Source organism: Botrytis sinoallii (genome assembly GCF_014898435.1).
Source record: "Botrytis sinoallii strain Bc 23 chromosome Unknown BSIN_004, whole genome shotgun sequence".
Taxonomy (NCBI): Eukaryota; Fungi; Ascomycota; class Leotiomycetes; order Helotiales; family Sclerotiniaceae; genus Botrytis; species Botrytis sinoallii.
In genome coordinates, this window is record NW_024066031.1 from 2,386,004 (window position 1) to 2,405,926 (window position 19,923).

General features: G+C 41.9%; 8 protein-coding genes across 8 annotated transcripts; 2 read left to right on the forward strand and 6 right to left on the reverse strand.

Moving 5' to 3' along the window:
• Nucleotides 1-132: 132 nt before the first annotated feature.
• Nucleotides 133-1,596, reverse strand: EAF02_003129 (uncharacterized protein; the record flags this gene model as incomplete). The annotated part of the gene is made up of 2 exons (XM_038899177.1): nt 133-1,168; nt 1,235-1,596. The coding sequence occupies 2 exons, from the start codon at nt 1,594-1,596 to the stop codon at nt 133-135; spliced, it is 1,398 nt and encodes a 465-aa protein (XP_038761465.1).
• A 387-nt stretch (nt 1,597-1,983) lies between these two features.
• Nucleotides 1,984-4,309, reverse strand: EAF02_003130 (uncharacterized protein). The gene is made up of 2 exons (XM_038899178.1): nt 3,079-4,309; nt 1,984-3,031 (listed from the first exon to the last, which is right to left on the reverse strand). The coding sequence occupies exons 1-2, from the start codon at nt 3,482-3,484 to the stop codon at nt 2,136-2,138; spliced, it is 1,302 nt and encodes a 433-aa protein (XP_038761466.1). The 5' UTR covers nt 3,485-4,309; the 3' UTR covers nt 1,984-2,135.
• A 4,321-nt stretch (nt 4,310-8,630) lies between these two features.
• On the forward strand, nt 8,631-10,835 carry EAF02_003131 (uncharacterized protein). Its single transcript, XM_038899179.1, has 7 exons — nt 8,631-9,185; nt 9,233-9,430; nt 9,479-9,642; nt 9,799-10,158; nt 10,214-10,271; nt 10,342-10,404; nt 10,475-10,835. The coding sequence occupies exons 1-7, from the start codon at nt 9,021-9,023 to the stop codon at nt 10,646-10,648; spliced, it is 1,182 nt and encodes a 393-aa protein (XP_038761467.1). The 5' UTR covers nt 8,631-9,020; the 3' UTR covers nt 10,649-10,835.
• A 496-nt stretch (nt 10,836-11,331) lies between these two features.
• On the reverse strand, nt 11,332-12,048 carry EAF02_003132 (uncharacterized protein; the record flags this gene model as incomplete). Its single annotated transcript, XM_038899180.1, has 1 exon — nt 11,332-12,048. The coding sequence occupies one exon, from the start codon at nt 12,046-12,048 to the stop codon at nt 11,332-11,334; it is 717 nt and encodes a 238-aa protein (XP_038761468.1).
• A 1,003-nt stretch (nt 12,049-13,051) lies between these two features.
• Nucleotides 13,052-13,601, reverse strand: EAF02_003133 (uncharacterized protein; the record flags this gene model as incomplete). The annotated part of the gene is made up of 2 exons (XM_038899181.1): nt 13,052-13,389; nt 13,445-13,601. 2 exons carry the CDS (start codon nt 13,599-13,601, stop codon nt 13,052-13,054), a joined length of 495 nt encoding a protein of 164 aa, XP_038761469.1.
• Nucleotides 13,602-13,896: 295 nt separating this feature from the next.
• EAF02_003134 (uncharacterized protein) lies at nt 13,897-14,719 on the forward strand (the record flags this gene model as incomplete). Its single annotated transcript, XM_038899182.1, has 2 exons — nt 13,897-13,995; nt 14,057-14,719. The coding sequence occupies 2 exons, from the start codon at nt 13,897-13,899 to the stop codon at nt 14,717-14,719; spliced, it is 762 nt and encodes a 253-aa protein (XP_038761470.1).
• A 221-nt stretch (nt 14,720-14,940) lies between these two features.
• EAF02_003135 (uncharacterized protein) lies at nt 14,941-16,548 on the reverse strand (the record flags this gene model as incomplete). Its single annotated transcript, XM_038899183.1, has 1 exon — nt 14,941-16,548. The coding sequence occupies one exon, from the start codon at nt 16,546-16,548 to the stop codon at nt 14,941-14,943; it is 1,608 nt and encodes a 535-aa protein (XP_038761471.1).
• A 1,816-nt stretch (nt 16,549-18,364) lies between these two features.
• EAF02_003136 (uncharacterized protein) lies at nt 18,365-19,646 on the reverse strand (the record flags this gene model as incomplete). The annotated part of the gene is made up of 4 exons (XM_038899184.1): nt 18,365-18,497; nt 18,614-18,749; nt 18,812-19,077; nt 19,120-19,646. The coding sequence occupies 4 exons, from the start codon at nt 19,644-19,646 to the stop codon at nt 18,365-18,367; spliced, it is 1,062 nt and encodes a 353-aa protein (XP_038761472.1).
• Nucleotides 19,647-19,923: the final 277 nt, after the last annotated feature.

Here is a 19,923-nt window from a genome sequence, read left to right on the forward strand (position 1 = left end):
TGGTTGACGGCTGCATATGATATGCAAGTCAGTCAAGTACCCACCGAAAACATATCTTTCCCACCTTAAACTCCAGACCACATGCTTGCCTAGAAAACGCCATTTATCGAAAAATTTAGAAGGATGCATGATTCAACGTCTTCTACCTTTCTTCCTTCGAGGCTGTTCATCTGCACTGCCAATTGCTTCCGAATCAAGCTGGTAGTTGCGTCCATCCGATGGACTTTTCCTTCTCATTTCACCCCTGCCTACAGCTACAAACTCTTCTTCGCTCTCGGTATCATCACCATCGAGTTGTACCGGCATCCTAAATGCGTTGTCTTCGTCGATTACATCACCCTTGATTGGTTCAACCGTTAGAACATCTATATCGTCGTCCTCGGCATCCAGTCTCCTTTTGTGAATCTCCTCCTGGGGATGAATATCAAATTCATCCTCTCTCTCAATATACTCGACATTTTCCTCGACTTCAGCAAAGTCCGGTGCTAGAGCCGACCATCTTTGTTGCGGAACTATGGACCAAATATGTATTCTTCCTGACTCCAAGCCACATGCCGCAATCATCGGCTTGTGAGGATGCCATTCAACCACTCCATGCTCTTCCTTGGGTCCTTCCAGAATCTTTACCAGACTTCCGTGATTTCTTTCCCATATGTAAATATCGTGATTGTTAAATGTTGAAGCCGTTACATATTCTCCCGTTGCACTGAACGCTACATGGTTCCAACTCAGCCTGTTGACCACATCTTGAAATTTGTGCTCGACTTCAATATCTATCGTATCAGGGTCCAGATCCTCAGCTGATAAATTCGGTATCTGGATCGTCCTAATAATTCTGTCCTGAGCATTGACTACCACGTCTCGTCCAGAAGTTGTAAGCCTCATATAAAGTAACACGCCGGTGCACAATTTTGTAGAGTAAATAACCGTCCTCGTAGCCACTTCTATTATATTCAGCCACCCTTTATTAGTACCCGAAAGTATGTGATCTCCCGAGGCGGTGAAGATTGCGACTGTTGTAGTTTGTGGTGCGATCGGTTTTGATTCGTCTTCTCCGTATACTGTTCGTTTTTTAATAGTAGAAGGTAAAATGTATTTCACTACTTGGAGATTCGTAAGATCTACCAGTAGGGGCGGATCTTCAAACAATGAGACCAATATCTTCAAACTAGCATACGCAGAAAGAATCAGCCACCATCCTAAAGCTAAACTAAAACTAATATTTTAGACTCACTGTGTCCAAGGATGGAATTCTGCCAAGTATACCGGTGCCTCAAATCGTACAGTCCTCAGAATACTCCCGTCCATCAAATCCCAAATAATACATGTCCAATCCTGACTCGATGTGAGTAGGAATCTGCCATCGCGCGACCAACTTAGCGATTGCACTTGTCGTGTATGTCCTTTGAGCTTCCGTGCTATGCCGTTGGTCTCGACATCAAAAATCACGACTGTGCCATCAGTGCGCCCTGCGGCAAGAAAGTCGCCTTTACGATTGAAGCGCACGCAGGAAGCATGGCCACTGCGAAGAGTGAGAGTGGACGATTCAGGATAATCTTGTGCAAGAACAAAAGGATCCGTTAGTGACAAATTCATAATGCTGGTGTTGAGAAGTGAAGAACCGCAGAAGTTCGAGGTGCAGGATGAGGGGATCTCAGCCTCGTTTTATGGAGATCAACAAGGCTGACAAGCAGGCGCGATCAGCAAGATTAAGCGTGATATTGATACGGGAATTGATTTCAGCGCCGGTTTGTAGTTCGATGAAGATCAGGCCAAACCCTTGACTTGTATAAAAGAGACGTGCCGTGATCTTCGAATTCTTTCACGAGGTAATAAGATCACCATCCATTGAAGCTTCACCAGTGCTTCAAAGGACACTAGCCAAGCTTACACGATTAGCCAGCTACACGAGTATTTTATTGACACTGAAATAGTATATTCTTGGGAAAACAAGTCCCAAACCAAAGTAGGTACATTTCAGTTAATAATTTACATTAATTTATACAAATTATAATACAAAGAAATCAATAATTCCTGCTCCAGAGTTCGCTATAATCTTCGACGCAATCATAAATCGTTAAGGTTAACATTAGAATGTTTCCCTTCTATCATACAGCCCTTGCTCTCAAATCCGCCTAATACTTCGTACATCCATTTTTGCAATTGGTGTATCCTGGGAATTTCGAGAATTGACTTTGATCAATGCCTTGTAATTGCGGGCAGCCCAAGCCACCAAGACGTTGAGTAACAACATCGGTGAATGGCTTTATGGTATTTGCAAGATTCCCAACGGCGCCGGCAACAATATCTGGGAGTGCTGCTTGTGCGACTTGAAAAACGAAACATTCCAGGTTGTTTCCCTCAAGTAAGGATCCAGTTTGAAACACACCCTTGGTCAAAGATCCAAGATTGACAGGTGCAAAAGTATTGGGCGTTCCCATATTTCCACCAATATCAAGAAGAGGTGGGTATTGCAGAGCATAATCGACAACATCAACAAGGAAACCAGCGATGGTATACTCATCACCGATAGCTCTCTTGTACCAGTTGTCTGGAATACGTTCATTGCCGACTTTATATTGAAAGTTGCCAGACTCGCCTGTGATGGCAAAGAAGGACATTAAATCTTTCTTAGTTAACGAGCCCTCCGGAAATTCTGCAGATTTGTTGGACATCATTCGGACTGGGAAATTATAGCCGGCAGGAGAAACAAGAACACCTGCAAAGAGCGAAGAGAAGAAGTAGGGGTTTGTTGTAATAGAGTTATTGAAGCGGTCGATTCTGAAGTCAAGAAGATTCTGATATTGTTCATCGGCACCAACACCCTCGACCAAAGCATCGTAGTACTTCTGGAACAGTGGGACTTCAAGATTATAGGATTGTCCAGCTAGCCACAGATCCGGGCGAGTTGGAGAGGTATCAGATTCGTACTTGTTGTGGGAGCCAGAAATGCCTCGAGGAGTTCCAGTCAGCCCCAAAATATTGCCCAGGGGAAGGCCAACTTTAGGTGTTGGTCCACCAATTGACCAAGCTATGAGATGTCAGTATCATTACACGAAAGGAAGCATTCAAACATACATAGCAAGTTGCCATCGAACACGGCGCCAAAAACAGCAAGAAATGTTCCAAGGTCCAATGACATGCCATATGCCCTATTGGTACCATCGATAAAGTCGCCTATAGTACCGACTCCGCTGTGGGGGATGTATCCATGATTTGCGGCGGCATTCAATCCTGGACAAGGTCCTCGAACATCTCCTGCGCCGAAATTTGGTGGTACAAAGGCATGCTCTCCTGTCGTGCTAACGTACTGCGACGCAGCATCAAAACTGACTCTCTTTTGAAGTGGGTCACGAGTAGCCGTACTTCGCTTGCCAAGTTGAGATTTTGCGAGTCTTTCGGCATGTTCTGCAGCCAATCGAGGGTACGCAGCGACTTCACTCGCAGTCAATGCCAATAGCGCAACAATTGTTGTTACTTTCATGATTGTATATTTTATATTTGGTCTATAACTTTTGATTTGATGAATTGGATAGGAGGTGAATGGATCGATGAAAGATGGAAATTATTGTGAATATAAGGCTGTTAAAAAAAAGGAGAAAGGGTTCTTATATATCCATATTTTCATATTTGAATATCTCCACAGAATCGACGGCACAACAAAAAGTCTCTAGCTCCGAGAACCAGGCCGTCATATCTGAATCGGCTGATTTGCTCTTTCTTGCCTGATTGAACGGGGACGAAAGTTGAATTCATCGCGATCTTTGCTGAGAATCGATGTTCACAAAAGATTGACACAGGTCAAGGTAGTCTAAAGCTCCATTTTGATGCTGATCTCTTGGAAAATAAGACTGGTGACCTGCACTGCAGAGCCACAACAACCCACGGCTGGCAAATTAGTACCGCTGACGTCGAATGAATATTTGGACGATCACCACAAGGAAAGGGATAATTAGGATAAGGCATATAACCGTATTGCTAGGTGGCGCCCAAAATATGGTGCCAATCGCCTGGGACCGAACATTCCAATATTGAGTAAGTTTCGAAAGGCAGCTGAAAAGACAGTAAAGTAGTGCAGTGCGGATGATCTAAACCAGTTCTTGGTGCGGAAGCATCTTTCCAAATGACTGAACTGTTTCTTACAATCAGAAGTTTCGATTTGTCAGTCTACCAAATCAAATTGACTAGAATTTGTTCGGGAACATGTTTAACATCGATTTCGGAGGCCAAATGGAATCCAATGGCTACGAGTTTCAGGTCAAGTACATTCAACCTGAAATGACGGTTAGTTGGAAGTAGATGCACCATGCAGTTTTTTATTATCACTGTATGAAACCGTGAAATTGTGATTTTCAAATAACTTTTGTTTTTTTGTTTGCCCATCCGGCGAGGAAAGGGATGGCACACTGTACACCAATGTTATTGAGTTTAACCTCAATGGAGATACTTCCGGTGATGTATGCAGGGTACGAAGGTAAGAATCTCCATATAATGAAGATCACAGGATAAGAGGCGTAAATCACCCAGCTAGGTAGATAACTAGGTAGCTTTTAGTAACATGGTGGTTAAAACTTAATTTATTGAGGTGAGGAGAGAGGAGAGAGGCTCGAGAGTGTTCAAATATTGTATACTTCCGAGGTCCCTTCTAGTGTCCCCATATAATAACCTCAAAAGCTAACGTCTCCTGGCTTAGCCTAATCATCACTCTACCTTGATATCAAGCGACTGTGAATTTCGATCAATCGCAAGAGAACTCAAAAACACATGCAATGCCTGTCAAAATGTCGTTTATTAGGTTTGTTTGAACTGTTTATGGAAACCCAAATTTCCAAGGCAGCAATAGAATACCAGATTGTGGCAAATCTCTCAACTACGAAGAACTGCCGCTGCGGAATCGAATGATATTTCGGCTCGCTGCCATCCGTCCATCTCCATCTTTTTCCAAGTTCCAGTAGATACAAGTATCTTTTTGATGGCACTTGCAATGCTCCGCTACACCTATCTCACTTGTTTAGAGAAGACATTCGAAGCTATTGAAAAGCCTAGCTCCCTCGGCTCATTCTTCTTCTTTCACAATTCATTTCAAATCATGTCGTTGCAGAGTATCTGATAGTTTAGATCAGTAGACTGGATGCGAGCTCCTGAATCCAGTATCTCAAACTATTTTAATTTAATAGGTTATCAGAATTCGGAAATTGAAGGCTTTCGATTCTCGAGTTATAGTCCAGACTGCCGGAAACCCTGCGTCTTTGCTCTTCCAATAGTGTACAACCCAATCACTGCTTTGACACTGATGACCAGATACTTAGTTTGATTCGGGATAAATTGACAAACGCCAAAGATGAAAGGTCTAGGGGAATTTCTTCCGCGGGGTTTAAAAACAATCTTAGATTGTGTAGGCTGTGGGGGTTCTCGCTAACCTTAAGCGTCTGTTCATTTTCCTAATCGGAGCAGGCTACCCACTTTATACTTCCTAATCTGACGAATGTGGCTTTCCTTTATATCAAATGGGAATCAAAAGTCTAATTTACATTTTATGCTTGTATATCTCCGACGCTAGCTTTTTAGCCTTTAACATACGAAGCCACGCTGTAAGCCGCAGGGTGTAGCTCAGATCTTTACCTGTAAATCCCTGTGGTGGCAGAGTTAATACCTATGTATGAATAAAATGTTAGTATAAATTCCTATATAAATATTTGATATAACGTGTTTTATCAGCATGTGGCCTATATCAGCATGTGGCCCACTTTTATCTCAATTCACACCTTTCTCTTTCAATATGTGTTTTATCAACAATCCATGATGAATTCGAAGAATCAAAAAGCTCGTATACTCCTTGCCATCGAAGTTATTCAAAAAGACAAAAAACTAAGTATTCAAAAGATTGCTAATATGTACAATGTTCTGTGTACAACATTATGGCATAAAATTGATGGTTTATCCTCTTGTATTGAATATCGATATAAATCTTATAATCTTTTAAAACTAGAAGAGAATATTATTTCTGAATATATAATTGATATGGACGAGAGAGGATTTCCATTTAAATTAAGAAATATGAAAAATATAACGAATTATATTTTTAAATCGAAAAATAAAAAGTGTGTTGAAAAGCTTTGGGCATATTGATTCGTAAAGTGTTGAATCGAATTAAAGATGTGTTTTAGTTGTATTTATGATTTTCAAAGGGCTTTCTGTGAAGATCCTAAGTTTGTTGAGAAGTGGTTTCGATGTCACGGTCAATCCGCGTAAGGGCTGGCGAGGACACGTGAGTAGCCCTGCGGGCCTACCCCGGGCCGACGCCAACCCGCGCACAATTATAAATTGTAGAATTTTCATAGTTTAGAGAAATTAATGAAAAGTCTTTGTGCTACATTACACCTAGTTGATTCATTGCTATTATCTACTCTAACATTCGATTAGTTTCGAATATACAAGCGAAATATGATATTCTCGATTGTGATTTCTATAACTTCGATGAAACGGGCTTTATAATGGGTATAATATGCCCCGGAATGGTAGTAACTAGTGTTGAACAAAATGGCAGAAGCAAGGCAATATAATCAGGCAATAGAGAATGGGCTACAGTGATTATATGTGGTAATAGGAAGGGTGAAACTATACCCCTATTTCTAGTGGTTCAGGGACAGGTCCATCTTTTCAATTGGTATACCGAAACCGGTTTTCCTATGGATTGGGCTATTAAACCTATATCTAATGGATGGACAAACAATGAGACAGGTTTAGAATGGTTGAAATACTTCGATAAGCATATTAAGAATCAAAGAAAGGGCAAATATCGAATGTTGATGCTAGATGAGTATGAAAGCCATGTATCAAATTCTTTTCAAGCATATTGTAAAGAGAATGATATTGTATATTTAGGATTACCATTGTATTTAAGTTATTTAACTCAACTACTTAATATAGATTGTTTTGGTAATCTGAAATATTTATATGGTGATCAAATTAATGGATTTATCAAGATATATATTAATCATATTTCGAAGATTGAATTCTTTATAGTTTTTAAAGTTGTATACGAAAAATCAATTACAATTCAAAATATGAAATCAGGGTTTTGAGAAGTAGGTTTAATACCCTTTAATTCTGAAGTTATACTTTCGAAACTAGATATTCGAATTTATATATCTACTCCCTCCTTTTTCGATTTAAACCAATGGATCTCTTAAACCTTTTATAATCCAATTGAAGCTCTTTCTCAATCAATATTAATTAAATCTCGAATAACTCGTTATTAATCAAGCTCTCCTATACCTATATTCGAAATTGTATTAACTTTAGCTAAGGGTATAGAGAGATTAGCTTATGAAAATATACTTTTGAATGCTGAGATTTGTATACTTCGAAAAGCAAATGAAATATTAAGCAAGTGTTGATGTATGAAAAAAACCCAATTATACTAAGGAGGAGTATTTACTGAACAAAAGACTTTTGATATATTATCTCAACAAAAAATTGATATTCAGATTCAATGCAATAAGTATCAAAATAAGGGAAATCCTAATAGGGAAGCATTTTCTAATAGGTACTGTAGTAAATATGGAAAACCAGATCACAATTCAAGAACTTGTTAAAACAATGTAATAGATCCTAGATTATTAGATTCTTAATAGTTTTAATCAATTGATTTAATAATAATTAAATAATATAGGTTTGAAGGTGTGAATTGAGGTGAAAGTGGGCCACATGCTGATATGGGCCACATGCTGATAAAACACGTTATACATTATTGAATTCAAGCTTTTTTTGTTCCTGACGAAATACATTCTTCATTATTGACGAATATTTCCAGTTCAAAATGACAATTGTTTATTATTGAATTTTAATAAATATAAAGAAAACAAAGGCCCTTCAGCTGAAAGGCGTTAGGAAAGGTGGACGGAAGGGGAGCGAGCGTAGAAGCTAGGAGAAGGAGGGGAATGAGCGGGGGAGCTAAAGGAAGAGGGGAGCGAGTGTAGAAGCTAAAGGATGGGATAATGTATTAGCTGAAAGTTTAAAGGAAAGGGGGTTCTATATCTTGCTACTCACTTTCAAAATATTCTTCAATCAAAAGCTTTACTATTATACTATAAGTACAGAATATATTGTTTTAATAGGAATATCAGTTAACTTTAATATATATAGTTTTATGTTGAATCCGATTAAGCCTCTGATTAGCTAACATTACACTACTATGAGCGGCTGGAACGCTAGCGGCCCGTAGGCCCGCTCCTTAGTCCGTCTAGAATACCCCTTGGGAGGTCAGATATTAGACGTTAATCACTATAAATAAATAAATAAATAAAATATGTTGAATCCGATTACTAATCGATTATTAATCGAATTCAATACAAATAAACTTTTTTATTTGTAAATAACCTTAAACTAAAACTTTCGAAAATCAAAAAATTTCGAAAAATCAAGAAATTTCGAAAATTTCTCTAAATCCCTTTAAAATTAAATTTTCTAATCATATACATATATAAAAATCAATCATATTAATACTATATGACTCATTTTTTCAATATAATATTGACTATTGAAATTTTTAATACAATTAACGAAATAATTTATTCGTCAACCACGGATTCTGCCACCACAGGGAATCCGATCATCCCTCAATACACCTCTTTAATGATCCTAATCACCACCACATACATTGAGCATCATTGATATGATCTCTTGTCAATAAATTGGTTGGGCGTTTTCTGAAGCATCCTTCGGCAATCCTCAGATGGGATGAATGCCTCTTCCCACCGAACATCGGTCCTCGTGACGCGCTCAAAGATCTGCAAGTCTAGAACGCCAGTCGTAGTTTAGATATTCACTCCATTTTCAGTATGTGTACAGGATATAGATTGAAATTTTGCATATAAATATGAATCTGCTCTTCATCCAGGTATCATCAATTTCTTCATTACATCCTACTTCATTACACGTTGCTCAATACTGCCTTAATTACTGTCCATTGCACGATCTTCAATCAACACAAAGCATCTATCATAACAAATTTCACCATGCATACTAAGAACATTTTGGCACTCTTTGCCCTCACGGCTTCTGTTATTTCTGCCCCCGTACCGTCTTCCAAATTCTCAAGTCTTGGCTCAGCCTTCGGTAACTTGAACTGGAATGGCGAGGGCAATTCTGTTGGCAATGGAAATAAGGGCAATGGAAATGACGTATGTATTCCTTGGTATTCTTGAGACCTCTGGCTAATTATATGTAGAACGGTGATGGATCAGGATCGAATGATGGAAATGGAAATGTTTTTGGGAACGGAAATGCCATTGGTAGCGGAAACTCCGGCATCGACATCTTGAAGCGCGGCTATGGCTCAAACATTCTGGGCAGCGCTTTTGGAAACTTGAATTCTAATGGTGGGGGAAATGCTGCTGGAAATGACAATGCTCATAATGGCAACGGTGTATGTCTCCTTGCACTTTCTGAGTAACGGAGCTAATCAGACACATAGAATGGTGTTGGATCAGGATCATGGGATGGGAATGGTAATACATTCGGCAACGGGAATGCTATTGGGAGTGATAACTCAGGAATAAGCATCTTGAAGCGTGGATCTGGTTCGAATGTTTTGGGCAGTGCCTTGAGCAACTTGAATGGGAATGGCAATGGCAACTCGTGAGTACCCCTTCTCTCTAGAGTGTTTAGGATCCCAGACTTCAGTCCAAGATTCAGTGATCTTTGAATATCGAAAGTATCTCGAGCAGCCTGCTAGTCCCGATTATTGAACACAATTTTCCTCCCGTCTCAACGTGCTCACACTGACTTCAACAGTGCCGGAAACGAGAACTGGGGCAATGGAAACGGAAAGGGAGATGACAGCGGAAGTTCGGATGGCAACGGCAACATTTTCGGAAACAAGAATGCCATTGGGTCAGGAAACTCAGGATTCAGCATCCTCAACAAGGTAAGGAAATCAAAAACCCCTACTCTATCATCATATGTCAATGGTGTGTGGGTTGCTGCCATCGATCCCATTACCAATTCTCTATCATCGTCTGGAGATGCCGCGAATGCTGTTGGCACAGTTATAGACACTTTGGGTGGTAATGGTGCTTCTAATACTGCTGGTTCTTCTAATTCGGGGAATGGAAATGGTAATGGTAATGGTAATGGATCAGGTTCAAATAATGGGTAAGCTTCTTCCATACCCGTTTATATTCAGACTGTTCACTAATTCATTCTCTAGAAATGGCAACACATTCGGCAATGACAATCAAATCTTTTCCAATAATGGCGGCGTTAATGTCGATCCTACTATCAACTTCACATAGATAGCAATGAATAAAAACCACAACTAACACATCCACCCATCAGGTGCGTCGCCAATCCGACGCGGCCGATGTAATTCCAGAGCAAACAGTCACCGGACTTAACAAAGTAGGTTTCTAGTTCCTCTGGTCTTCATTCTGCTTGGCCCCTTATTAATACCTCACTAATTCCCGCCCAGGATGTCACTGAAGTCTTCAAAAGCTTTCTCCCAACGGGTCTGCCAGGAATCATCAAAGGTGCAGCCACCGGTACCGAGTCAGATTTTGGAAAGGGACAAAATGAAAAACGCCAATTGGTGTTGACTGGTCTAGGTGACATTATCGCACAGGATGTTGCTGCCTTCATTCCCTAGATGGAATGTTGGGGGTTGGATGAGGTGGCATTTTGCATATTGTATAATATGTGTATTACCTTGTCTTTCAGTGACGAAGTTGTACAATGTACGATATATGATATATGAGGGTTTGATAATTGTTGTGGGATAATTCTTGTATATAATTAGTTTTCCAAACGTTTATAGTTTTCAAATCTTTTTCAACTGTTCCTAGCTCTTCCGACATCTCAAACAAGCGTCGATTTTCAAGTATTGTCAGTTTTCCGGACATATCATCGTAAAGCTCAGAAACGAGACACAGTGATTGTGCATTGTGGTATGCATTGCATGTACTATCCTACAGTCGTATACTTGGGAGGCGAAGTAAAGGTGTGAAGAGGAAATCGCTTGTGATCCCCAAATCCTTTCAAAATCTTCTTGGATATTTAAGAGGCTTCGCAATTATATGGTAATACAACACCAGGTAAATTATATGTCAATGTGTGGCATACTAAAGAAGCGTGATGTCTTAAGGGGCTTGTTAAAACTCTTGACGCATTGATTTCCTCGCAGTCTTTGAAACAAATTCTTCAAGGAAATATCGTAATGTGTCGGATTTCTTACTGTTCAGCAAACTTTCAGATATCCAAAAAGTTTCTCTCAAAAGTAGTCTCGAGTGCCCGAATCCATCCCAGATTTTGCCACTTTCAATCCTATACCCTTCAACCTGACTGCACAACCGCTTCGGGTTCTACCTCCCCCAAAATTTCCACATCTTTCCCTTCCGCCATTCCTTCCACACCCCGTGTCTCCACCCCTCTACATTTCCCACAATCACACTCAAACCCGTAAAACCTCTTCAATCCCATAACGCCATGTCCATAATCCACAGTAATTTCCTCTCCCGCCTCAATAACTCTCCTGCTAAAGTATTTCATTCTTCCTACCCCATCCACATCCACCTCCCATCTATACTCTGCACTCGGTGTACAGGCATGATTAAACCTACTTGCCGTTTCGAAAATGCCCGTTGACAGATTTTCAACTTTACCCACTCCAAATCCATTACTATATAAAATGCTTCTATTCCTGGATTCTCGAGGATTTGCTTGATAAGCATGTAGGGACAGGAATGCAGATTTGCGAGAAGGAGATAATCGGGATACGAGATCGTCAAGGGGATCAGTGCGCGTTCCTGTGTCGGTGAGAATAACAAGAGGTTGTTCGCTTAGGAGGAGGACGTTGGTTGGTATGGTACAGAGGGCGAATATACCCAGGCCACCTTTTGGAGAAGTGCGGACCTCGATGACGGCACCAATTGTTTCGGGGAGTCGAAGAGGGGGTTCGTCAGGAATATTGGAGGGTGTGATGGAGGGATCAGAAGCGGGTGTTGCTGTCGAAATCGTGGGTACCGTTGACATCGTAGTGGTATCGCCCATCTTATTGATGCTCGATGATAATAGCGTTATGATCCTAGTTGGATCTAAAGTAGAAAATATTAGTAGGTATTCCCAGACTGTTCAGGAATAGCATTGCGCCATGTTATGATAGAAAAGATGGGTTTTGGATGATGCTGCCTTCAATTGTCATGATGACTTAGCATCTTAAAGGGTGAGTTTTTCGAAAACTTTTCTTTGTCGTAGTGAACGATTGGTGTGTTAAAATCGTTTCAAACTTATAACAAGAGACTTGGCTCGTTGGTTTCAAGGACGGAGACTAGGCAGACACAATAACAAGTATAGGAAAGTGGTTTGAATGATGACAATACAAGTTGCCCTAGGCAACGACAAAGTCCCCGAAAAAGTAACCGATGTGTGCAGTATTGAAATGCAGCATGTAGAGCCCCCAGACCCTGCAAACTTCAGTCGAATATCATCTTCGAATGCAGATCTGCTGGGGTGAGATGGTTCCATGGAGCCTGAAAGAAAGTGAGTCGGAACATGATTATGTTCGGCGTCAGAGAGACCGAGCAAAGAACGTATCAACGATGAACAGACCGAGAGCAACTTCCAGGTAGCTAAAAATTAGGAGTTGCTTCACTTCATGTAGCTAGCATGCATCGTCTCGGCATTGACTGACGGTGAAAATCACTAGAAGTACAGGAATGGATCAATGAAGTATATAATGTACGCTATCAGAGCCTCAAGAAGACAAGAGCGTTGTTCTTCTGAGATGAGCTTCGACAACCAGAGAAAAATCGGTCAAAAGACAATGGCACTTGCCTGCAAATGTTCAATAAAGTGGCAATTATAGCCACTGACATCGGATGGTTCAAACAAAAAAAGTCCGGTTCAAATTCTTCGTCCGTTCCAGAAATGCGATTTGATGTCATATCAGTATAGTCGTACATGAAATTCCTAGTTAAGCGTTCCATACGCTAGTCGAAAATGCTGCAAAGAACCCCAACGCCTGTGCTACCCAGATTACAGGTGGAAAACGCGGTCACCTATGCCGGTCTTTGCTCAATTGTCCTTCATCCCTCTTTGGAAATCCACCGACTCTCTCAGCATTCCTCATTAATTCTTTGCCTTTCTCGCCCTCTCTATCTTCGGTTGGTAAACCCCACCATTCCCTATGAAATTTCTCCTGTTCCTTCCTCCTCGCCTCCTTTGCTTCACGGTCCCGCTGTCTTTGTAATCTTAGTGAAAACCACTCTTCTCTAGCTGCATCCTTTTCTGATTGTGTGGCATGCGATATCATGCAATTGTTCATCGCTCGATTTTGTTCTCTGCATTTGAATGGGGCAGTAAAGGTTCTTCCAAGGGCACATTCCGCGAATACTAAATGCTAATCATCAGCAAACTACTTCTTAGACATATTTATGAGAATGCATACCCTTAATTTCTGCCGCACAATAACTTCGTACTCTAGTATGATAAACTTCTTGGACTTGGGCTTCTTGTGCTGCGGATAATGGTAGAGGATTCCGCGATGGCATGGGTAGCCTGGGAGCCTTTTCTACCTCCTCCTTTTGTGAAGTCATAGCTGCCATATGAAATCAATTGAAAAGAAATCCGAATCGAAGATGTACGACAATGATATCTCATAACGCAATTTGAAGAAAATCGAATGTTCTGAGGTAGTTTCTCAAGTTGAACTAGTTTATCTTAGCGCAGATGGTCAACCCTTGTCGAAATTTTGTCTATCGGAATTCAAACTTTCTTACTTTCACAATCCCGCATCTAAGAAAAACATCAAAAAGCTCATACTTTTTCACCCATTCATACGACAGATTAATTTAAAGCCACAAAATTCATTCTTGACTAAATTCGCACATTGTTTAGAAGATGGATAAAGCGAGTAAATCAGTCCGCGATGGGCGCACCTATAAAGAGAGATCGCAACCCGAAGAGCGCAAGAAATGGGGACTTCTCGAAAAGCATAAGGTATGAATTTTGTCGAGTGTATGACCTGTGATATACTGCAAAATACTAATTAACTCTGTAGGATTACTCTGCCAGAGCGAAAGATTTCAACAAGAAGAAAGCAAAGCTTAAGGCACTTAAGCAAAAAGTGCTCGAGAAGAATCCCGATGAGTTTTACTTTGGGATGGTGGGCAAGAAGGGCCCTGTGAAAACCGGCAAAAGATATACGGGAACCGTAAACGGAGATCGAGGCAATCAAGTTTTAAATCAGGATGCTGTGCGATTGTTCAAGACACAAGATCTGGGCTATGTACGGACGGAGAGAAATAAGGCATCGAAAGAAGTCGAACAATTAGAAAAGAGAGCCGTGGGTATCAAAGCACGTGGAAAGAAAGTTGTATTTGTGGAAGATGAGGAAGAACAGAGAGAAAAGGCGGGAGAGGATGATTCAGACATGGATATGGATCTGGATATGGATCTTGATTTTGAGGATGATAGATCCGATGACGCAAAGAAAGATGAGGATACAAAGGAGGACATGGCAACCAGAAATCTACGAAAACTTCGGGAAAAGGAGGCGGATAAATTGGAAGTCAAATTATCGATTGCACGTCAACGGCTTAAAGCCCTGACTGATGCAGAGGTGGCTTTGGATTTACAACGAGCGAAAATGGCCAAATCTTTAACGATCGGCGGTGTTAACAAGAATGGAGTCAAGTTCAAGGCACGAGAAAGGAAGAGATAAAATTGTTTAACTGGCCTTCAGTCATGTCGAAGGCTGCATGCTGAAACCATAATGGCCAAAGAGAATCATACTGGGTGCGACCCCTTCATCGACCTGCGATAATAATAAGATACCCCGGGGATAGCCCAAGGAAGGAAATTATGTTCATAACCGAACCCAAATCATTACCAGTCGTGATAAAATGTCAAAAACGCCATGTGTACCCTTTTGTCCAAACGCTATCATTTCTTCTTGGTCAAACATTTGCTGAGTCCAATTATAATAGCTGCTGTTGCTTTCACTGTCATTTTCAAGATCCAAGCAATGGCCTTCACCATCATCCAGAGCAATCCACAGAACCCTGGCACCTTTTCTTTGTTTTTATCCTTTTCCTTGGTTGGGAGCATCTTAAAGTTTGGACTCTTTTGACTCTCTATGTCCAGTTCCATTTGATCCCCTCGCAAGAAGGATTTCCTTTTTGATCTTGGTGTATCAGGTTGTACTGGTGCGGCCGGAGGTGCCTCGAACCTCTCAATATGCATCCTCTTTTCCTCATCCATTGCAGCCAGCATAATAGCGGCAATTGCTACATCCACGATATAGAACGCGTCTATTCTAGCCGCTACCCCTGTATCGATTTCTAAGAATCCTGTTCCACTACCATCTCTCACCAAACGCACAAGGTTATGTGGTAGTTCTGGATGCTCAAGCGTGTATTCGACTCTGGACCATGCCGGCGATGAATTTATCGCTATTAGAAATGGGGTATTGACTGCAGGGTGCCTGAGATAGAATTTCTTTGTATCATCGTCCCACAACAATCGCCCGCATTCGCGCTCGGCTGCTGCCAATACTAAAGCACTGTCTGCAACGTTTGAACGTCCAGCCAGATCGACTGCCATACTCGAGGCAGCATGGGGATAAAGGAGAGCTACGAGACCATCGTTTGGTGGCAATCGCCGCGAATACTCCTCAAGAGTTGTGATCAACACTTCCATCTGAGAATCACCTTTTGGAAACACACCAGTTCTTGGGGATTGTGATTTTTTCGGTGGCTTGGCTGGATTTTGCCTTGTCATTGTTACCTGAGCTGAAGTTGAAGTGGGATGAAGACGTAGTGTATAAAATGGCTGGGTAGCGGAGGAAAGAGTGTGTATAGGCTCTTCTACTGCACTGTTCATTTTCATGATGAACTTTTGACCCTCAGATGCTGATGCTTTCCATCCATTGCTCACTTTCCATAACTCCTTCAAGTCGGCGGAGCTCGATGGTTCTGGCCATGTCTCGTCTTGAAGTCCTCGTCCAACCAATCCCGGAGATTGAGGGCCTAACGACATTGGACTGCCCATTCCGGGGCTCACCTCGTTGATTCCTGGAGAGTATGGCTGTCTACTTATTGCGTTTTGTGGAATGTGTCGTGGACTTTGCTGTGTCGGATAATACTGCTGGTATTCTAATGGGACTTCAGGATTATATCTTGGAAAAATGGATCGCATTACTGGCTCTTCTCGATGATGGTGTTGACTAGATTTGGATGAATTACTGTTGCTTCTCACAAGTGTAGGTGCTTCCGAAAAAGAAGTGTGAGATCTTGGACGACCCGATGCAAGCACGGCTGGAGGGGGCACGTTCATGAGCGCTGCTCTGCTATCTTGTGGAGTTTGGCGACTACCGAATGGTGACTGGCGTCCATCAACGAACATATCGAGCGATTGCGATCGATGAGCTGGATCTGGATCGGACACGGATGTGGAAACATTGCGCTCATCGCTGTTACTTCTCCAAGTTTTCTTTTTTGATGGTGGGGGTGGAAATAATTGTAGACCCATACTGACTGGTTTATCTGACATGACGAGGAACGATCCGCAATACTACAATTTTCGAATTTTTATACAATTCACCAGAAGCACAAATGTTACAACCCATAAAGGAAGAGCACGATACTACACCTATATACATCAACAATCAATTTTCAACAACACCATAAATCCCCGATGTATGCAGCCCAAAATAAAGATCCCAAGACAATCACATTCTGCGACCGTGCTCGTCATCTGGAAATAGATTTCGGCTTGCCTTACCACTATAATTCGACGAATTCGATTCATCCGATTATTTTGTACGCGGGGAAGACACCTTGTTAGCGCCAACATGTACTGTGACAGCGACAATGATTGGTGGTGCAACATTTATAGGCGCTTCCAGTAACCAACCAAAGCTCAGAAACCTCGACTTCCTCATATATCCCTTCACAAACAAAGTTTTCAAGTGGATCGGAAGATTTTTTATTTAAGGATATTTATGGAAACGTGAGGGTTTTGCCTGTAACGTGATTACAAAGGGACGGTCTTTATCGTGTTATCTACTAGTTTGGTTGGGGTTTGAAACACGTCTATCGATTTATCCAATATTAATTCAATATCAATTCAACATCAATCCAATATTGCTCGCCGAATCGGAAACGTTGAGTTTAACCATAAATCTTCTCTATAATGGTCGACCAATTATCGTGGGGTTTCAATAATCCTTCCGAGCTATCGTGCGAGGGAATCATGGTTCTTAAAGGTGCTTTGACATCATCAGCCCTAAATGATTATCGCTGAGGCTGAGCTGAGGGGCACTAGAAGGATTAATGGTCAAGTATAAAGAGATGCCCTTTCCTCCTCAGTTATTTTGAAGGTTTGGCAGGTGTATTGAGCCAGGCGTGGATATCACCCTTAACAACCTCGACACGGCTGCAAGTGATAGGCAAGATAACCACCAAGGTTCCTCTTTACAACTCATAACCCTCTATGTATCTACATACCTATCGCTTCGTTATCGATGCACACGGTCACTCTTACGGTCTAGTCAGACAGCATTCGTACCCCCACATTGAGTTATTGGTGACTCGTCTCGGCATCTTTCAAGCACGGGTCTCAGCGCTTGGGAATACACCGCGAAATAAAAGCCGATACGCCTGGGCCGATAATTTCGAATCTTATTAATGATCTTGAAACATCTCATCATTGTCAATTGTGAGTGTATATAGCAACAGATGAGAAGCCGTGTGTATTCAGCAGGTCGTTTCCTGGTGTACAGTTGCACAATATTCTGAGTACACTCTTGCTGATCGCCTTGATTGCGTGAATGCCCCTAGATCTGTCTGTTTGTTACGCAGTTGCTCTTGCTTGCTTCTAAGTTGTTCGCATTTCCGTCCAGCCATGGCCGAATCCTGCTTCTAGCATTTGCCTGAAATATGAAATTTATCTAAGAGATAAGTAATTCGAAATATTGAGTCATGCCAGAATATTCGAAACCACGGGCGGCGAAGATCGGGCTGCGGTTTCAATCTTTCGAAACTTCAATCTCCTCCTCCATGCCTCCTCCATGCCAGGGTGTATATCATTTGATACGATAAAATGGTTTGGGACAATGATACGCGAGGAAATTTATCACTAGTGGCCCGATTGTAAGATGCACAGTCAGGATCTACCAATGGGTTTAATGATTTGTTCGCAGAAAATTCATAAGTCTATTCATAAAAAAAGGCAAGCTATTGACATCTTTCAACACCAGGTCTTTCGATTAATTCCCCCAATTGATTCCTTCTCAATAAAATCAGCCCCCTCACCCCTCCCTCGAAAAGAAACACAGCAGCTACCGTAACACGACTACTCATTCGATTCATTCGGTTGTGGCGCCGTCAACAGTGAATCCAAAGCTGTGGCCGATCGTGTAATGATTTCCTTGGGCATCGTATTGTCCAATCTCGTTCGCTCTGTCGGCTCCGTAAGGGACGGTAAAGTATGTACAAGTACTATGAAATCGGCAGGTCAGTAATTGCCAAATACGGAAGCCATTTATAGTTGAGAGGAAAAGCAAGAATGCACAAATGAAGCAAAGGAGATATTGAAGAGGAGGGTGGAATCTTACAATACACCGTTCTGTCCATTTTCATACAAGATGAAAGATACGAAGAATGAGCAGCTAGGGTTGCTCTTTGCAGCGCAAGCAGCAGCGCAGACAGTCGGATCGTATGGCTGAGTCTGAGGGAAAGCTTCCACTCCCACTATATACGCATTAGTAAACTCTTGTTAGGCCTCAGATCTATAACAATTGCCCGGCACTTACTATATGTTGTAGTATTTGCAGGGGCATTCACGGTAGCAGTTCCAAAGTTTTGTACTCCTCCATACCCTGGGATCGCTGGAGGCGCAACTGAATTGTATGCGTTTGAACCAGCAATCACAACTTGGAAATCAGCTTGCCATTGACCACTGTTTGTAGCCGATGAAGCGTCTAACAAGCCACCGAAAAGAGAGCATTTTATAAGGGTTTGGGAGGGAGGGTTTGGACAGTCTTCTGTATCTGGAACAACAGTTGGATCTCTCTCAAGACTAGATTCGTTAGTGTTGGTGCAGAACGTTGGAAGGGCAGACTTACAGATGTTGAAAGACGTGCAGCCCTGGATATTGTTGCATGCGTTGGCACAAATTGCAGGATCGTAAGAAGTGACAGAGTCGGAGATGTATGTTAGATACGTAGCAGATTGAGCAGCTGCATCAACATTTTGGAACCCATCAACCAGAACGTAGTTTGGGGGAGTCACAGCATTTAGTGCTGCATCAGCGAAATTCTGATCCGCCTGAAAGGCTACCGCAGTATCCGGGCTGTTAACACTAGGCCCATTCCCCGCAGCCAAGACAGCACAAGTACCCGAGCAGGAGCTACGCTTGTGTCTACGATTCACAATAGCGACAGAGGAAGTTGCGGCTGCAATAGCGGCGCCTGCTACAGATGAGGGGTTGTATGTAATACTCGCTGTCGCCGTGTTGCCGGCAGGGGCTCCTCTAACAGGAGCGGTTGGCACAGCTTTATACGCTGAGATATCGAGAGTTCGAGCTTTGAGGAAGGGAGTCGCTGTGACTACCGCAAGAAGAGTCGAGAGAGCAATTGTTGATTTCATGTTTGCGGTGTTTGGTTTTGTTCTGAACGAGGATTGCAGGAAAGGTGTTATCTAGAAAAGGAAGACTGAAGGTTTGTGCTGATCTGATTCTTTCTGGATATATCTGTAGATTTGGGATTCTTTATACTTTTTTTTTAGAGGTACACGATTACCTTCTCTTTCAAAGCCCATATTCCAGCTGAACGCCTTCGGCCTCCTTACCATTTCCACAACAGTATCTGGCCACTCAGAAATCCAAAAGGCGATGCTATTCTCATCATTTTACCCCAACTTTGCT